At 46.9% G+C, this 18,313-nt stretch overlaps 2 protein-coding genes across 2 annotated transcripts in view; both read left to right on the forward strand.

The window, feature by feature from the left end:
• The window catches only part of LOC308149007 (glycine receptor subunit alpha-3-like), a gene marked incomplete at its 3' end in the record, with an annotated part of 45,800 nt that extends 40,758 nt beyond the window's left edge, over positions 1-5,042 (forward strand). Inside the window, exons 8-10 of the mRNA XM_080520624.1 lie at positions 216-362; positions 3,665-3,793; positions 4,713-5,042. Coding sequence (XP_080376750.1) covers positions 216-362; positions 3,665-3,793; positions 4,713-5,042 — 606 coding nt within the window. The remainder of the gene's footprint in view (positions 1-215; positions 363-3,664; positions 3,794-4,712) is intronic.
• Positions 5,043-11,848: 6,806 nt separating this feature from the next.
• hpgd (15-hydroxyprostaglandin dehydrogenase) overlaps positions 11,849-18,313 on the forward strand; it is a 15,211-nt gene continuing 8,746 nt past the window's right edge. The window contains exon 1 of the mRNA XM_080520632.1: positions 11,849-12,207. Within this exon, the coding sequence (XP_080376758.1) occupies positions 12,115-12,207 (93 nt within the window). The 5' untranslated portion in view covers positions 11,849-12,114. The remainder of the gene's footprint in view (positions 12,208-18,313) is intronic.

Here is an 18,313-nt window from a genome sequence, read left to right on the forward strand (position 1 = left end):
TAAAGGTTTGGAGGTGTGAACTACTGAGCTTAAACACAGACTCATAGCAACACATCACACTGCCTTGTGTCGGGGATGTACTGAGAAAAAGCTGCTTTAGGTGTGTTGGCATGGGAAACATGCAGAGTGAAATGTGCTGACATGGAGTCAGATGTGTTGGTGGACCAACTGATCAAACATATTTGAGAGTGTGTGAGTGTGTGTGTGTGTTTCAGGTGTCCTATGTGAAGGCCATAGACATCTGGATGGCCGTGTGTCTCCTTTTCGTCTTCTCGGCTCTGCTGGAATATGCTGCCGTCAACTTTGTGTCGAGACAACACAAGGAGCTGCTGAGATTCAGGAGACACAAGAGCAAGAGCAAGGTACCGTGGCTTGAGGTTCTTTACTGTGCTGCTGCCACCTTGTGGTCAAATGTAGTTAGTACATCAATCCCTGCAGCCTCAGGTGAGTTTTGATTCACCCTGAAGGACAGGTAGACCCTGGTTAACTCACTGGTTAACTCACTGGTTAACTCGCTCGTTAACTCGCTCGTTAACTCACTGGTTCACTCAGTGGTTAACTCACTGGTTCACTAACCACACAGAAGTTAGTGGAATAACACCACATCGTATTTAGAAAATCAATTGAATAAGAAGTTTCTGAACAAACTGTTGACATTAGAAACACATCAGCTGGCGTGTGCGCCTGTGTGTGTGTGCGTGTGTGTGTGTGTGTGTGTGTGTGTGTGTGTGTGTGTGTGTGTGTGTGTGTGTGTGTGTGTGTGTGTGTGTGTGTGTGTGTGTGTGTGTGTGTGTGAGTGCATGATACAGCATGATGTTTCTGCATCTGTGAGTTTCCTTCACAGCTCTGTGACAGGAGGCCATCCCCACTGAGGATGAGCGTGTGCATGAACAACATGTCTGTCCCTCGGCATTCAGTCAACACACACACACACACACACACACACACACACACACACACACACACACACACACACACACACACACACACACACACACACACACACAAACAAACTGGTCCTGATGTCCTCTGAGTGTGTTCTGCGTTTTAGACAGGAAGCTGATGTCTTAGACAGGAAGTTGACATCTTGGACAAGAAGCTGTGTTTTAGACAGGAAGTTGACGTCTTAGACAGGAAGCTGCGTTTTAGACAGGAAGTTGACGTCTTAGACAGGAAGCTGATGTCTTAGACAGGAAGTTGACGTCTTAGACGAGAAGCTGCATTTTAGACAGGAAGCTGGCATCTTAGACAGGAAGTTGACGTCTTAGACAGGAAGCTGATGTCTTAGACAGGAAGTTGACGTCTTAGACAGGAAGCTGCATTTTAGACACGAAGCTACGTTTTAGACACGAAGCTGGCATCTTAGACAGGAAGCTGACGTCTCACACAGGAAGCTGCGTCTTAGACAGGATGCTGCGTTTTAGACAGGAAGCTGACGTCTCAGACAAGAAGCTACGTTTTAGACAGGAAGCTGATGTCTTAGACAGGAAGTTGACATCTTGGACAAGAAGCTGTGTTTTAGACAGGAAGTTGACGTCTTAGACAGGAAGCTGCGTTTTAGACAGGAAGTTGACGTCTTAGACAGGAAGCTGCGTTTTAGACACGAAGCTACATTTTAGACATGAAGCTACGTTTTAGGCACGAAGCTGGCATCTCAGACAGGAAGCTGACATCTCACACAGGAAGCTGCGTTTTAGACAGGAAGCTGCGTTTTAGACAGGAAGCTGCGTTTTAGACAGGAAGCTGATGTCTTAGACAGGAAGTTGACATCTTGGACAAGAAGCTGCGTTTTAGACAAGAAGCTGTGTTTTAGACAGGAAGTTGATGTTTTAGACAGGAAGCTGCGTTTTAGACAGGAAGCTGATGTCTTAGACAGGAAGTTGACATCTTGGACAAGAAGCTGCGTTTTAGACAAGAAGCTGTGTTTTTGACAGGAAGTTGATGTTTTAGACAGGAAGTTGACATCTTGGACAAGAAGCTGTGTTTTAGACAGGAAGTTGACATCTTGGACAAGAAGCTGCGTTTTAGACACGAAGCTGACATCTTAGACAGGAAGCTGACGTCTCACACAGGAAGCTGCGTTTTAGACAGGAAGTTGACGTCTCAGACAAGAAGCTGCGTTTTAGACAGGAAGCTGATGTCTTAGACAGGAAGTTGACATCTTGGACAAGAAGCTGTGTTTTAGACAGGAAGTTGACGTCTTAGACAGGAAGCTGCGTTTTAGACAGGAAATTGACGTCTTAGACAGGAAGCTACGTTTTAGACAGGAAGCTGACGTTTTAGACAGAAAGCTGATGGCCGACGCAAACAAACTCTGCGCTACCTGTCGCTTCACTGAAACAACTGCCTGGTGGACACTGCAACACGCCATCACTCGGACCGTTTACATGACAACAGAGCTCAGAGCCTGCGAAAACACAACCTTATAAAAACACTCCCACTCGGTGGAATCATATGAAAACGCAACCTTTCTGAAATGCTGCCACTGCCCATGAGCAACGCAGTTGTAATAACTAGTTCCTTGGCACATGCTCAGGAGAGCCAATTAGAACAGTTTCCTCTGTGGCGTCATGACTCCCAGTCCATATTCTCCTGGGACTTGGTACTTTTATTTTGACAGTCACCATGATAACAAACCAACTTGGTACTTTTATTTTGACAGTCACCATGATAACAAACCAACTTGGTACTTTTATTTTGACAGTCACCATAATAACAAACCAACTTGGTACTTTTATTTTCACAGTCACCATAATAACAAACCAACTTTGTACTTTTATTTTCACAGTCACCATGATAACAAACCAACTTGGTACTTTTATTTTGACAGTCACCATGATAACAAACCAACTTGGTACTTTTATTTTGACAGTCACCATAACAACAAACCAACTTGGTACTTTTATTTTGACAGTCACCATAATAACAAACCAACTTGGTGTCTGTCCACGACAATGCTCGTGTTCTCCCAGTGTTAATGTTGAGTTTTGTTCTCTGCTATATGTGTGTGGGCTTTCAGTGCTACACCTAACAACAGCGCCAACTAGTGGACCAACATGTTAACCACTTAGTTTTCACGGTTTCTGCTGTTTCCATGCAAACATTTAACAGACATTGTTTTCCAAATGTTGCCGTTTAAACCTGAAACTTTTCTGAAACGAAAATACAAAAATGTCATCATGTGATTTGGGCCTAATGTGTGGCAGCATTTCCACAAGTTACTGAGAATAATGTTGGTAAAAGTGGAGGAAGACATCCTCTCCATCTTTTATCTTCTGCCTTTCACTGCTGCACTCGCTGTCAGTGAAACACAGCGCCACCCAGTGGGCCGATCAGGAACAGACAGTTTCGTGGAAAAGATCCACAGCGTATCAGGACACGCTGCTGACAGGAAAGAAATGACCTTGTGACACCTTTAACATTTTAAATATCACATCCTGACCTGAAGAGCTGTTTCCTGCTACACACACACACACACACACTCAGATGCCCAGACATGTTGACTGAATGTGTGGTTGCTCCTGTCTCTGGCTCGTGTGTGTGTGTGTGTGTGTGTGTGTGTGTGTGTGTGTGTGTGTGTGTGTGTGTGTGTGTGTGTGTGTGTGTGTGTGTGTGTCTCTGCTGTTCCTGCCTGTTCATCTGGTCTGCATGCTCTGGCCGGTAGCACAGTGGAGGTGCAGTTGATCCGGAGGCGCTGGCTGAGTCGCTGCGTCGCATTGACACTGACAACGGCCTCAGATCATCCCAGCCTCTGTACGGATCTATGAGCAACATCTACACCGGCAATCACAGGGTAAATGGCACCGTGTGTGTGTGTGTGTGTGTGTGTGTGTGTGTGTGTGTGTGTGTGTGTGTGTGTGTGTGTGTGTGTGTGTGTGTGTGTGTGTGTGTGTGTGTGTGTGTGTGTGTGTGTGTGTGTGTGTGTGTGTGTGTGTGTGTGTGTGTGTGTGTGTGTGTGTGTGTGTGTGTGCGCTCATAAGTTTCACTGCATGAACTCACATGTTCGCCACTCACACTGTTTAAAACAGAGGAATTGGTCAGTCTGTCCTGTTCAGTGTGTGTGTGTGTGTGTGTGTGTGTGTGTGTGTGTGTGTGTGTGTTATTGGACAACGTTAAACATTGATTTTCAACAAAACCAAATGAAAGAATCCACATTTGTGGGTTTTAATAGTTTGAACTTTTCGGAGAAACTGTTCAAATTTAGAAGAAATAACAATCAGACAAAGTTAATTTCTCCAGCGTCGCCAAAATACATCCTCTCGTCACGTAAAACAAGGAATTCTGTGCATTTGGGACGTTTTCAGTGTGAAGGTGAGTCCTGAGGAGCCGCTGCATCAGATTCAAGGTCAGTGGAGACACTGCTAGAGCAGCACTCGTCATCCACTCACTGTGAGACGGCGCCGCCTGCTGGACGAGACTCAGTGTGAAACAGTTTCCTGTGTTCTCCTGGCAGTGTGTGTTTATGAGTCACTGAGCGGAAAAGCTCACTTTGAGCGCGGCGATCACACCTTGGCTTCCTGCCTCGTTATCGAGTGTGAAAAGCGCTTCCTGGTTCTCACGTCCCTCCTTCAGCCTGCTGACGCCGTGGTTCTGACTGCTGAAGCAGCTTCTAGCAGGTCACAGGTTTCAGTTTCCTCTCAGGTTGAGCAGAGACAAGCCGAGATGAGAAAGCGATGATAAAATGACCTCTCACCCCCCCCCCCCCCCTACAGGAAGCGGAGGCACACGAGAGCCGGCTGAGCTCCTCGGCCGCCATCACCTCCACCCCTGGCAACAGCAAGGCCTCCAAGGCCGCTGCCAACAGCACCGCCAACACGGCGGGGGCCACCGCCAACACCGCTACCCAGAGTGCACCTGCGGGAGGCGGGGCAGGCGGAGGGGGGGGGAAGACCACGGAGGAGATGAGGAAGTTGTTCATCGACCGAGCCAAAAAGATCGACACGGTGTCGCGGGCCGGCTTCCCGCTGGCCTTCCTCTTCTTCAACATCTTCTACTGGGTCCTCTACAAGATCCTGCGGCACGAGGACGTGCACAAACCCTAGCCGCGCGCCTGAGCGTGTTCACGTGCACCAGCGTGTAAACAAGCGCGTCGGCGTGCACAGAGCGTGCCCCCGCCGCCCACCTCCCGGCCCGCCACTGTGACCTGGAGACGCTCCAGTGGGACTGAATCCAGAATTAGGACGAGATGGGGGCGCGACTCTTCCACCACTTTTCTACCTGAAGAGAAGAAACACCAGTCACAGGTTTACGACCCCACCGGAGAAGCAGAAAAACCCCCCCCACCGCCCAACCCGCCACTTTTATATCAGAACTCCAACTTTTCACTTTAGTCACAGTGGAGAAGAAAAGAAATAACACAAGGATTTTTTTACATTTTTATGAATCGCTTTTAATCTCAACTGTCTGAGCCTTACTCTTCATATAAACCCACCATGTGATGATCAATAGATTCACTGATAGAGCATCTTCCTCCAACAAACAACATTGCATCACTTTCAATAATTCATTTAAGCAGAACATGATTGCCTGTAGTGAATTACGTCTCTATGAAAATGATCACTTTTCAGTAACTAGCACGCATTTCTGAAGCCTGTCCCGTCTGAAGTCACAGTATTTGCAGTATGTCAGTGTCGTTAAAATACCAGTGGTTGTAAATAAGTTAAAAGTGCCAACAGGAAGCATGGAACTTAAAAAAACAAGTGGGGGGGGGGGGACCCAGTGCTGCACCCTGTGGTACACCACATGGAAAAACAACTGTTAAACAGCGGAACATGCTCTTTGTCTTTAAGTTTCTCTATATTTGTATTCTCGCTCAGTTACTGCATCATTCTCAGAAGTCCTTCCTGCTGCTGTTTCCTCGCCGTGGCTCAAACCATCAACGCATGAATTTGTCACCGTTGTTTAATTTGACGTAGTCACAAGTTTGATTGCCTTTGGCTGAACTTACGATCTTCCACGGTCCCTTTAAGAATGACTCCTTGCAGGTCATTGTGTGTATTTTCGCCACATTTCAGGTCTTTAGAACGTAGTCCTCCCTCCGACGTCACTGTGACCTCCCTCCTCCGTCCCGAGTCTTAAAGACGTACGACACTGTGATTCACCACAACCCCGAGGACTGAAGGGTTTTGGTTGTTTCCTGGTTTACAGGAGGTGAAGGATTCAACGCAGACGAACTGAAGGTGAACAGACTGGAGGGAACTCCTCCAAAGTATTAAACAGTACCAACACTGGCTCACTGTGTCCTTTACTGTATCTTCCAGCTCCACTTGTCACCACACCTCCTCACATGCTAACGGCTAGCCAGCAGCAGCGTCCTGCACTCATGGGGTACGTCTGAAATGTCCCACAAAGGTTTTGTGTCGCGGCCATGATAGGTTCTGTCTGAATTCTCAATGAGCAAAGGAAAGGAGGCTCGTTGCTTCCTTTAGAGCCTCCTTTAGCCTAGGAAACACTGATGCTTCCTTCAGAGCCTCCTTTAGCCTAGGAAACACTGATGCTTCCTTTATATCCTCTTTTAGCCTAGGAAACACTGATGCTTCCTTTATATCCTCCTTTAGCTAGGAACTAACTTGCGCCATTGTCACATTATTATGATGTCACTCAGTGAAAGTGCAGTTCTACTGCCACACCAACATGATCACCTTTCCTAACTCCTTTAGGAAGCCTCCTAACACATTTCCTTAACTCCTTTAGGAAGTCTCTTAACACCTTTCCTTAACTCCTTTAGGAAGTCACTTAACACCTTTCCTTAACTCCTTTATGAAGCTTCCTAACACCTTTCCTTAACTCCTTTAGGAAGTGTCCCAACACCTCTCCTTAACTCCTTTAGGAAGTCTCCTAACGCCTTTCCTTAACTCCTTTAGGAAGCCTCCTAATGCCTTTCCTTAACTCCTTTAGGAAGCCTCCGAACGCCTTTCCTTAACTCCTTTAGGAAGCCTCCTAACGCCTTTCCTTAAGTCCTTTAGGAAGCCTCCGAACACCTTTCCTTAACTCCTTTAGGAAGCCTCCGAACGCCTTTCCTTAACTCCTTTAGGAAGCCTCCTAACGCCTTTCCTTAACTCCTTTAGGAAGGCTCCTAACACCTTTCCTTAACTCCTTTAGGAAGCCTCCTAACGCCTTTCCTTAACTCCTTTAGGAAGCCTCCTAACGCCTTTCCTTAACTCCTTTAGGAAGCCTCCTAACGCCTTTCCTTAACTCCTTTAGGAAGCCTCCTAACGCCTTTCCTGAACCTTGTGACAGGATCCAGGGGTTCAGGTAAAGTCCACAGATAAGGAGACAGGAGGGACAGTTTGGACGTACCCAGTGTGTTTCTAGTCTGACAGGAAGTCCCAGCTGCTCTGCGTCCACCTTCTTGCTGAAAACAGCTGGAAACACTCCAAACAAGGCTTGCAACTGTTCACGCCCCCGAGGAGAAACGTGTCACGACACCCCAACAACAACGTTTGTCACGTTGATGCTTGTCGTCTATGTTCTGTTGTTGTCTCGGCGGACCAGCCTGCACTGTGACCAGAAACACAGAGTTTGTAAACAGTTGTAGTTTTAAAAGTCGTCAACGTGATGCGCTCTATCCAAGCAGCAGGAGTCAAACATTGTTTACGTCAGGGGTTCCTCAGTGACCATTCCCGGATCCTCTTTACCTTCATTGGAAGGATGAAAACATGATAATCTGCATATAAACCAGCCCTTCTGGCGATTGACCTCTTTATTGGGATCATTCAGTGCCAGCAGGTTTGCTTCCTTCACTGGAAGGGATTTTACTGCACACTGTGTGTTTACATTCTGACGTGTGTTGAGCTGCTGAAGCCCCCGAGAGTTAACGTCCACACTGTGTTTTCCTGGGAGGATGTGTTTGGAGCTGATGGCCTGTTTTGTATTTACTCCTCTGCTTCCTGCTCAGAAACATTTGAAACAGACACAGACTCTTGTTTTCTGCCTCCAAGTCAAGTCGACCGACAAAAACAAAAGCTCTCCATGTTGGTAAACTGAGAAATGACTCCAGTGGTTTTGCTCACTTGAAGTAGAATCATTGGTTATTCAGTTAAAACACATTTTAAGCTGCTTTAAATTCCACAAACAAAGAAGTTTGATAAGTGATTACATTGATTAGAGGGCGATGCAGTGCAGATGAAGGAAATAAAATCATCCGTCCACGAGAGTCACAACACTCAAAGTTTTCCTTCAACCAGTTTGACCACTTGATGACTTTAACTTTTCACTGGAGGACTTTAGAATTAGACTTGAAAGTTAACAATAAAACATTGAGGCTGGTTTGATCAGGAAAAAACATTTTAGATAAATATTTGCTGGATTTGTCAATAAATCCATCTGGGATTGTTTTGATGAACTTTCCAAAAAATGAATTCAAATGAAAAGGATTTTTAAAGGCCTCAAAACTCTAAGATGAAGATTTGTTTTAAGCAGTAAGTATCCTTGGTACTCCGTTACATCAGTGCCAGAGATTGGAAATAAAATTGGCCCAAAGCCACCAGACAACTTCAAAACACACTTCTGTTTAGATTCTCTGGTTTAATAAAGTTGGACAACACTTGTTAACACTGACGCTCTGCCTTTCTTTCCCTCCCATCCATTTCCAGAATAGTTTTGACACTGGAACAATGGAAACACGAGGCAACAATGTGGGATAGACATAAAAAAACCCAGCTGGTCGGATGTGGGAAAAAGAAGTATTTGTGTAATTTAAAAGCAAACAGAGTTCAGATAGTTAAGAAGGGAACGTGAGGAGGAGTTCATCACTCTGAAACACAAGCACAAGAAGGTTTCTCCAAACAGAGAGACCTGAAATAATCACCTTCAAACACTGAGGATGTACAGAAATCTCTTAAATCACCACACAGATTCAGGAAACCATTGTCTGACGACATTTTATAAAACCTCTCAGAATCTTTACCGCATGAGAAACAACAGATTACCTGCTGTCACATTCAGGAAAACAATGAAAGAGGCAGTTTTTACCAACAGAATAAAAAACAAGATGTACAAGGTAAAAGACTTCAGGACGTTGCTGTCGGGTTTGGCTCTTCAAGTAGATTTGTTGTGATTGAAGTGACAGTTCTCGGGGCTTGTGTCGCCTCGGGGGTGGAGGTCAAGAGGCTGTGCTGCCAGACAGAAGTTTATTGGCGCTCTATTGATCTGAAGAGGTGCAGCAGATGTTTCAGGGTGGCCCTCGCTGTCCTACAGTTTTACATTTCGTCTTAGAGGAAATGACCCACATCTTCATCCACAGACACACTGTTACCTGCAGTCAACTCTCCAGGAGGGGGCAGTGTAGAGAGCTCCTCCTCGCTCCTCCCGTCTCCGCCTTCGTTATCAAACAAGGCAAAAAAACTTAAAGGAAATAATTCAAAAGATAAAACTAACTAGAACTAACGAGAATGGAAAGCTGAGGACTTCTGATGTCCGACATCTGTGAATGCTCCTCTAGGAAGCCCCATGATGGAGCCCTGTGGAACACCACGTCACATTCTAACCTTCTCAGTGTTTGGTCATCTTCACCTTGAGCAGGAAGGTTGGATGCAGGGCAGAGAGGCAGGTAGCAGCACCTCATTGGCTCGGAATGAAGGAAGGATGTCTGATTAGGAGGTCAGAGGCTCCTGGGAAGGAAAGGGAGGGACGTTCCTGGAGCAGAATGTAATCTGTCATTATTCCATCAAGCCATCACTCATCCTCTGGATGTGGGGGGATTTTTAGGGATCTCATGCAGAAAGCAGCTTCAGATCCCAACGTTTCTCTTCCTTCTCACACCAAAACGCTTTACGGTGGAAAATCGTCCATGTCTGTGGTTCCCAGCCGGTTTACAACCTGTCGGGATCAACAGAAGCCACAGGGGGTCCCAAACGGCTGTCCTCTAGTGATGATCCAGTTTGAACAAATCGTCATTTTACTGAACGGTGACTCACGAGTCATCACGTTCATTAACTCGTTCACTGAGTCTTTCTTGCTCCAGCCGTCCCGCTGCAGAGAAGAAAACATAAACGTCACTGTTGTGCTGCTGCTAGTCTCACTCCAACTGTATATTTATATCACATTACTCACTGTTGTCGCCCTGAGGGAAAAGCAGCGGTAATGCTACTGCTAATAGCTGCTAAAAGCCGCTATTAGCGATAGTAGCCATGCTGCTAATGCTAATAGTTGCTAAGCACAGCAGCTACTGGCTCCTTAAGGTCACTTGAGGCGTTCATCTTGCTCAAGTCAGCTGGTCTTTGGTTCAGCTCAAAGCTCCAAAGAGTCGTTCATCTCCTCTGACTCGGTCAGATCTTAAGTCGTGAGCTGAGCTGCTCCGTTCACCTGCTGTGCAGCGAGGCTCCGCCCCTGGAAGTCTGCAGCGGCGCTGCGCTCGGAACGTTTGTGAGTGACGGCGGAGAAAAAAAAACACCTTGTTTGTTTCACAAATCTTGTAGAAATAAATACATGAATATGTGTATTGTGTTACATTTAATATTGTCCTCTATAATTAGTTCTGCCTTATGAACGTCACATCATTTATTGATACTAATGAAAAAGAAAATCAGAATGTTGGAGGAAAAAATATTACTATAAAATGATATGTATATATCAATATATACTGAATATTTGCCATTCTGCATGTCGGGTATTTATTCAGTTTGATCATTTATTTAATTTATTTCCTGGTTCAAATAAACCTCAAAAACAGCACAAATGACCGAGAATAAGGAGACCAGGACCACTAAAAACTAGTCTGTACTTATTGTTTGGTTTCCTCAGAACTATTTCCGCATTTTACTATGAATACATGATTCTCCCCCGTGGTTCATGTCGCAGTTCAGCCTCCAGGTCCTGGAGCGGGTGGAAATGGTGCACATGCGCAACTCAATCAAATGACTCAAATGACTTAAATGACTCATACAACCAGTTCACTTGGATGAACGACTCAAAAATCCTTGAGTCAGTTCAAGGAGTCGGTTTTCTCATCAATACTGTCCTCATCACCCAGACTTCTTCACTTGCAGCGATGTAACTCATGCTCACAGCGGCAGTGCTGCCACCTGCTGGTCAGTTGTGGGCTTTGTTCACTGCTCTGTATGAAAACAGTGCCACACCCAGTGGACACACGAGGAACAGCAGCAGAATTTAGTGAAAACTGTGATTGACGTTCACGTAGTGACTCTACGTGACGACATTAGACGGGTTGTTTGTGGCCTCATGTTTGACGTCTCTGTCTGTCAACAAGCACAAACCGGTATTTTGGGAGGTTTGGTGAACGGTTAGCAGCCGTCGGCTCTCCGAGACGAGCAACATGCAGAGACCTGACAGCTGCCGGCACGCCACTCTGCAGGTCAAGTAGAAACATCACACTGGCAGCAAGGAGGTGCAGCGAGGAGCAGCAGCAACGAGGAGGTGCAGCAGCAAGGAGGTGCAACAAGGAGGAGCAGCAGCAACAAGGAGGAGCAGCAGCAACAAGGAGGAGCAGAGGTGGAGAGGAGGAGCAGAGGTGGAGAGGAGGAGCAGAGGTGGAGAGGAGGAGCAGAGGTGGAGAGGAGGAGCAGAGGTGGAGGCGGAGCTGCCGGGCTGCTTATAGAAACTGCTGTCAAAACTTTCTTTTTGTTTCTTTACTGCAGTGAAACAAACTCTGAGAAACAACAAGAGCTCAGGTGTGTCTCGTGGTGGGGGGGGCGGGGCCCGGGGGAGGGGGCGGGGCCCGGGGGGAGGGGGGCGGGTACACAGAGCTACACCAAACCTGTAATTACTACCCTACGGAGTTTACTTAATTCTCCCCCCTCCCTCCCTCCCTCCCTCCCTCCTTCCGACACACATGCAATGTTTGTATAGACTGATAAGGTGAGTGTGAGAGAGAGAGAGCGAGAGAGAGAGACACAGAGAGAGAGAGAGTGAGAGAGAGAGAGAGAGAGACACAGAGAGAGAGAGAGAGCGAGAGAGAGACACAGAGAGAGTGAGAGAGAGAGAATGAGAGAGAGGAAGGGGGCAAAGATCTCAGTTAAACATTGCAGAACAACAGAAGAGTGAAAGGAACGAGTGACTGCAGAAGAAGGAGCAGCAGGAGCAGCAGGAGAAGGAGCAGGAGAAGGAGCAGCAGGAGCAGAAGAAGGAGCAGAAAGAGGAAGTGCGGAGAACGTCATGTCTCTGGTGGGGAAGGTGGCTCTGGTGACGGGCGGCGCTCAGGGCATCGGGCGAGCTGTGGTCCACTCTCTGCTGCAGAACTCTGCTAAGGTCAGTCCAGGGGGGTAAAGGTCAATGTGAGTAAGGTTTGTTGACCCCCCCCCCTCCCCCCCATCTGAAACCTTCCAGCTGCATTCTGTTTGGAGATTCTTCACCTTTGAAACACAAACAGAGGTTTCCAGGTGTTTTTCTGAAGAGTCAGCTTGTAATCCTGCATCAGACCACTGGGGGGCGCCTTGTGTTGCTTCAGCGTCTGCTGTGTCCTGAGAGGAAGGAGAAGCTGCAGGTTGTGGTCCTGAGGATGACGAGTATCATGAAAGCTCTTCCACCAATTAGAATCAGCACAGTTAGCATTGAGTCCCGTCTGAGGCGTGTTCAGGTTGGACCCTCTTTTCATCGCCGTGTTGTCAAGTTGGTCCAACCAATCCAGTGATCTGGTGCTCCCACTGCAGCTCCCACAATGCTTCATGCTGCCTGCAGGTGGCAGCGCTGACATCACCTGAGATAGCATGGACCGAGCAGGTGAGGAGGAGGAGGAGGAGGAGGTGCGACTCCTCTGCTCCTTCAAGCTGCTGAACATGAGAAGGTTTGCGGTTTGAGTCCCTCAAGTTCCTGAGCTGTGAGATCAGGAAGGAGGCGATTTGAAATGAGTCAAACGCTCATTTTGTCATGAAATAGAAAAACATGGACGGGCATAGATGGAAAACGATGATGTCATTTATGGCTGATGACATAACAACATGGCAGGCGACCTGCTGCAGGTGGAGCTGCAGAAGCTACTGATGCTAGTCGCTTTAATAAGCTGATATGATGGATTTGTCCAGTATGAGGAGGAGCAGGAGTATTCTCCTAAGTTTCTGGTGTGTTTGGTAGGTTGCAGCAGTGTTTTTCAAACTTTTTGAGCCAAGGCACACTTTTTTCTTTGGAAAAATCTGGAGGCACACCGCCACCTGAAAATGTTAAAATGTTAAACTCTGTAGCCTCTATTAGCAATATAAAGTCATTCTCATCAAAGTTTTATCAACAGGAATCAAGTAAATACAGAAAAAAGTATTTCCCAATTTCTTTTTTTATTTTTACTCAGTCAGTGTGAAACCTGGACCTGATGGATGAAGAGCTGAGATCCTGGCAGGAATAGAAGACAGACAAACACCAACATGTCTAGTTCGGAGTTCCAATCCTCCCTTTTCAAAAACTTCTCCATCACTGTCCCTGACACAGTAGTTTGGCACAAGATGGTAGCAGGTGGTGGTGATTAACGAGACTGACGTCTGTCAGTTTCGATTTCACCGGCAAAGTTCTGTGCTGCCATCTAGTGGCGAGTATTTATACATGATGACTCTTCAACACACTGCTCTCACAGCTGACAGCGGCTCTGAGAGCAAATGATTTTTAGAAAAAAACGTGAAATTGGATACTTTTCCACGGCACACCTGACTAGATCTCGCGGAACTCCATCGAAAGGCCGGGCATATTTACTACATCATTTTGAGTCGTGTTCATAGTGATGGAGAACCGCGGGGAGAAAAAGGATTGTCTTGGCTCATGTGGACCGGACCTAAGACCACAGCTTCCTCTGTACAGTCAACACAGCTTCCTCTCTACAGTCAACACAGCTTCCTCTCTACAGTCAACACAGCTTCCTCTCTACAGTCAACACAGCTTCCTCTCTACAGTCAACACAGCTTCCTCTCTCTACAGTCAACACAGCTTCCTCTCTCTACAGTCAACACAGCTTCCTCTCTAGAGTCAACACAGCTTCCTCTCTACAGTCAACACAGCTTCCTCACTACAGTCAACACAGCTTCCTCTCTACAGTCAACACAGCTTCCTCTCTACAGTCAACACAGCTTCCTCTCTACAGTCAACACAGCTTCCTTACTACAGTCAACACAGCTTCCTTACTACAGTCAACACAGCTTCCTCACTCTACAGTCAACACAGCTTCCTCTCTACAGTCAACACAGCTTCCTCACTCTACAGTCAACACAGCTTCCTCTCTACAGTCAACACAGCTTCCTCTCTCTACAGTCAACACAGCTTCCTCTCTCTACAGTCAACACAGCTTCCTCTCTACAGTCAACACAGCTTCCTCTCTCTACAGTCAACACAGCTTCCTCTCTACAGTCAACACAGCTTCCTCTCTCTACAGTCAACACAGCTTCCTCACTACAGTCAACACAGCTTCCTCTCTACAGTCAACACAGCTTCCTCTCTCTACAGTCAACACAGCTTCCTCTCTACAGTCAACACAGCTTCCTCACTCTACAGTCAACACAGCTTCCTCTCTACAGTCAACACAGCTTCCTATCTGTACAGTCAACACAGCTTCCTCTCTGTACAGTCAACACAGCTTCCTCTCTACAGTCAACACAGCTTCCTCTCTCTACAGTCAACACAGCTTCCTCTCTACAGTCAACACAGCTTCCTCTCTCTACAGTCAACACAGCTTCCTCACTACAGTCAACACAGCTTCCTCTCTCTACAATCAACACAGCTTCCTCACTACAGTCAACACAGCTTCCTCTCTGTACAGTCAGCACAGCTTCCTCTCTGTACAGTCAACACAGCTTCCTCTCTACAGTCAACACAGCTTCCTCTCTACAGTCAACACAGCTTCCTTACTACAGTCAACACAGCTTCCTCATTCTACAGTCAACACAGCTTCCTCACTACAGTCAACACAGCTTCCTTACTACAGTCAACACAGCTTCCTCACTCTACAGTCAACACAGCTTCCTCTCTACAGTCAACACAGCTTCCTCTCTACAGTCAACACAGCTTCCTCTCTACAGTCAACACAGCTTCCTCACTCTACAGTCAACACAGCTTCCTCTCTACAGTCAACACAGCTTCCTATCTGTACAGTCAACACAGCTTCCTCTCTGTACAGTCAACATAGCTTCCTCTCTACAGTCAACACAGCTTCCTCTCTCTACAGTCAACACAGCTTCCTCTCTACAGTCAACACAGCTTCCTCTCTCTACAGTCAACACAGCTTCCTCACTACAGTCAACACAGCTTCCTCTCTCTACAATCAACACAGCTTCCTCACTACAGTCAACACAGCTTCCTCTCTGTACAGTCAGCACAGCTTCCTCTCTGTACAGTCAACACAGCTTCCTCTCTACAGTCAACACAGCTTCCTCTCTGCAGTCAACACAGCTTCCTTACTACAGTCAACACAGCTTCCTCATTCTACAGTCAACACAGCTTCCTCACTACAGTCAACACAGCTTCCTTACTACAGTCAACACAGCTTCCTCACTCTACAGTCAACACAGCTTCCTCTCTACAGTCAACACAGCTTCCTCTCTACAGTCAACACAGCTTCCTCTCTCTACAGTCAACACAGCTTCCTCTCTACAGTCAACACAGCTTCCTCTCTACAGTCGACACAGCTTCCTCACTCTACAGTCAACACAGCTTCCTCTCTACAGTCAACACAGCTTCCTCACTCTACAGTCAACACAGCTTCCTCTCTACAGTCAACACAGCTTCCTCACTCTACAGTCAACACAGCTTCCTCTCTCTACAGTCAACACAGCTTCCTCTCTACAGTCAACACAGCTTCCTCTCTACAGTCAACACAGCTTCCTTACTACAGTCAACACAGGTTCCTCACTCTACAGTCAACACAGCTTCCTCTCTCTACAGTCAACACAGCTTCCTCTCTACAGTCAACACAGCTTCCTCTCTGTACAGTCAACACAGCTTCCTCTCTGTACAGTCAACACAGCTTCCTTACTACAGTCAACACAGCTTCCTCACTCTACAGTCAACACAGCTTCCTCTCTACAGTCAACACAGCTTCCTCTCTACAGTCAACACAGCTTCCTTACTACAGTCAACACAGCTTCCTTACTACAGTCAACACAGCTTCCTCACTCTACAGTCAACACAGCTTCCTCTCTACAGTCAACACAGCTTCCTCACTCTACAGTCAACACAGCTTCCTCTCTACAGTCAACACAGCTTCCTCTCTCTACAGTCAACACAGCTTCCTCTCTCTACAGTCAACACAGCTTCCTCTCTACAGTCAACACAGCTTCCTCTCTCTACAGTCAACACAGCTTCCTCTCTACAGTCAACACAGCTTCCTCTCTCTACAGTCAACACAGCTTCCTCACTACAGTCAACACAGCTTCCTCTCTACAGTCAACACAGCTTCCTCTCTCTACAGTCAACACAGCTTCCTCACTCTACAGTCAACACAGCTTCCTCTCTACAGTCAACACAGCTTCCTTACTACAGTCAACACAGCTTCCTTACTACAGTCAACACAGCTTCCTCACTCTACAGTCAACACAGCTTCCTCTCTACAGTCAACACAGCTTCCTCTCTCTACAATCAACACAGCTTCCTCTCTACAGTCAACACAGCTTCCTCTCTCTACAGTCAACACAGCTTCCTCACTACAGTCAACACAGCTTCCTCTCTCTACAGTCAACACAGCTTCCTCTCTACAGTCAACACAGCTTCCTCACTCTACAGTCAACACAGCTTCCTCACTACAGTCAACACAGCTTCCTTACTACAGTCAACACAGCTTCCTCACTCTACAGTCAACACAGCTTCCTCTCTACAGTCAACACAGCTTCCTCTCTACAGTCAACACAGCTTCCTCTCTCTACAGTCAACACAGCTTCCTCTCTACAGTCAACACAGCTTCCTCTCTACAGTCGACACAGCTTCCTCACTCTACAGTCAACACAGCTTCCTCTCTACAGTCAACACAGCTTCCTCACTCTACAGTCAACACAGCTTCCTCTCTACAGTCAACACAGCTTCCTCACTCTACAGTCAACACAGCTTCCTCTCTCTACAGTCAACACAGCTTCCTCTCTACAGTCAACACAGCTTCCTCTCTACAGTCAACACAGCTTCCTTACTACAGTCAACACAGGTTCCTCACTCTACAGTCAACACAGCTTCCTCTCTCTACAGTCAACACAGCTTCCTCTCTACAGTCAACACAGGTTCCTCACTCTACAGTCAACACAGCTTCCTCTCTCTACAGTCAACACAGCTTCCTCTCTACAGTCAACACAGCTTCCTCTCTACAGTCAACACAGCTTCCTTACTACAGTCAACACAGCTTCCTCACTACAGTCAACACAGCTTCCTCTCTGTACAGTCAACACAGCTTCCTCTCTACAGTCAACACAGCTTCCTCTCTACAGTCAACACAGCTTCCTCTCTACAGTCAACACAGCTTCCTTACTACAGTCAACACAGCTTCCTCATTCTACAGTCAACACAGCTTCCTCTCTACAGTCAACACAGCTTCCTCTCTACAGTCAACACAGCTTCCTCTCTCTACAGTCAACACAGCTTCCTCTCTACAGTCAACACAGCTTCCTCTCTACAGTCAACACAGCTTCCTCTCTCTACAGTCAACACAGCTTCCTCTCTCTACAGTCAACACAGCTTCCTCTCTACAGTCAACACAGCTTCCTCTCTACAGTCAACACAGCTTCCTCTCTACAGTCAACACAGCTTCCTTACTACAGTCAACACAGCTTCCTTACTACAGTCAACACAGCTTCCTCACTCTACAGTCAACACAGCTTCCTCTCTACAGTCAACACAGCTTCCTCACTCTACAGTCAACACAGCTTCCTCTCTACAGTCAACACAGCTTCCTCTCTCTACAGTCAACACAGCTTCCTCTCTCTACAGTCAACACAGCTTCCTCTCTACAGTCAACACAGCTTCCTCTCTCTACAGTCAACACAGCTTCCTCTCTACAGTCAACACAGCTTCCTCTCTCTACAGTCAACACAGCTTCCTCACTACAGTCAACACAGCTTCCTCTCTACAGTCAACACAGCTTCCTCTCTCTACAGTCAACACAGCTTCCTCTCTACAGTCAACACAGCTTCCTCACTCTACAGTCAACACAGCTTCCTCTCTACAGTCAACACAGCTTCCTTACTACAGTCAACACAGCTTCCTTACTACAGTCAACACAGCTTCCTCACTCTACAGTCAACACAGCTTCCTCTCTACAGTCAACACAGCTTCCTCTCTCTACAGTCAACACAGCTTCCTCTCTACAGTCAACACAGCTTCCTCACTACAGTCAACACAGCTTCCTCTCTACAGTCAACACAGCTTCCTCTCTCTACAGTCAACACAGCTTCCTCTCTACAGT

The sequence above is a fragment of the Blennius ocellaris genome (genome assembly GCF_963422515.1).
Source record: "Blennius ocellaris genome assembly, chromosome: 3".
Lineage (NCBI taxonomy): Eukaryota > Metazoa > Chordata > Actinopteri > Blenniiformes > Blenniidae > Blennius > Blennius ocellaris.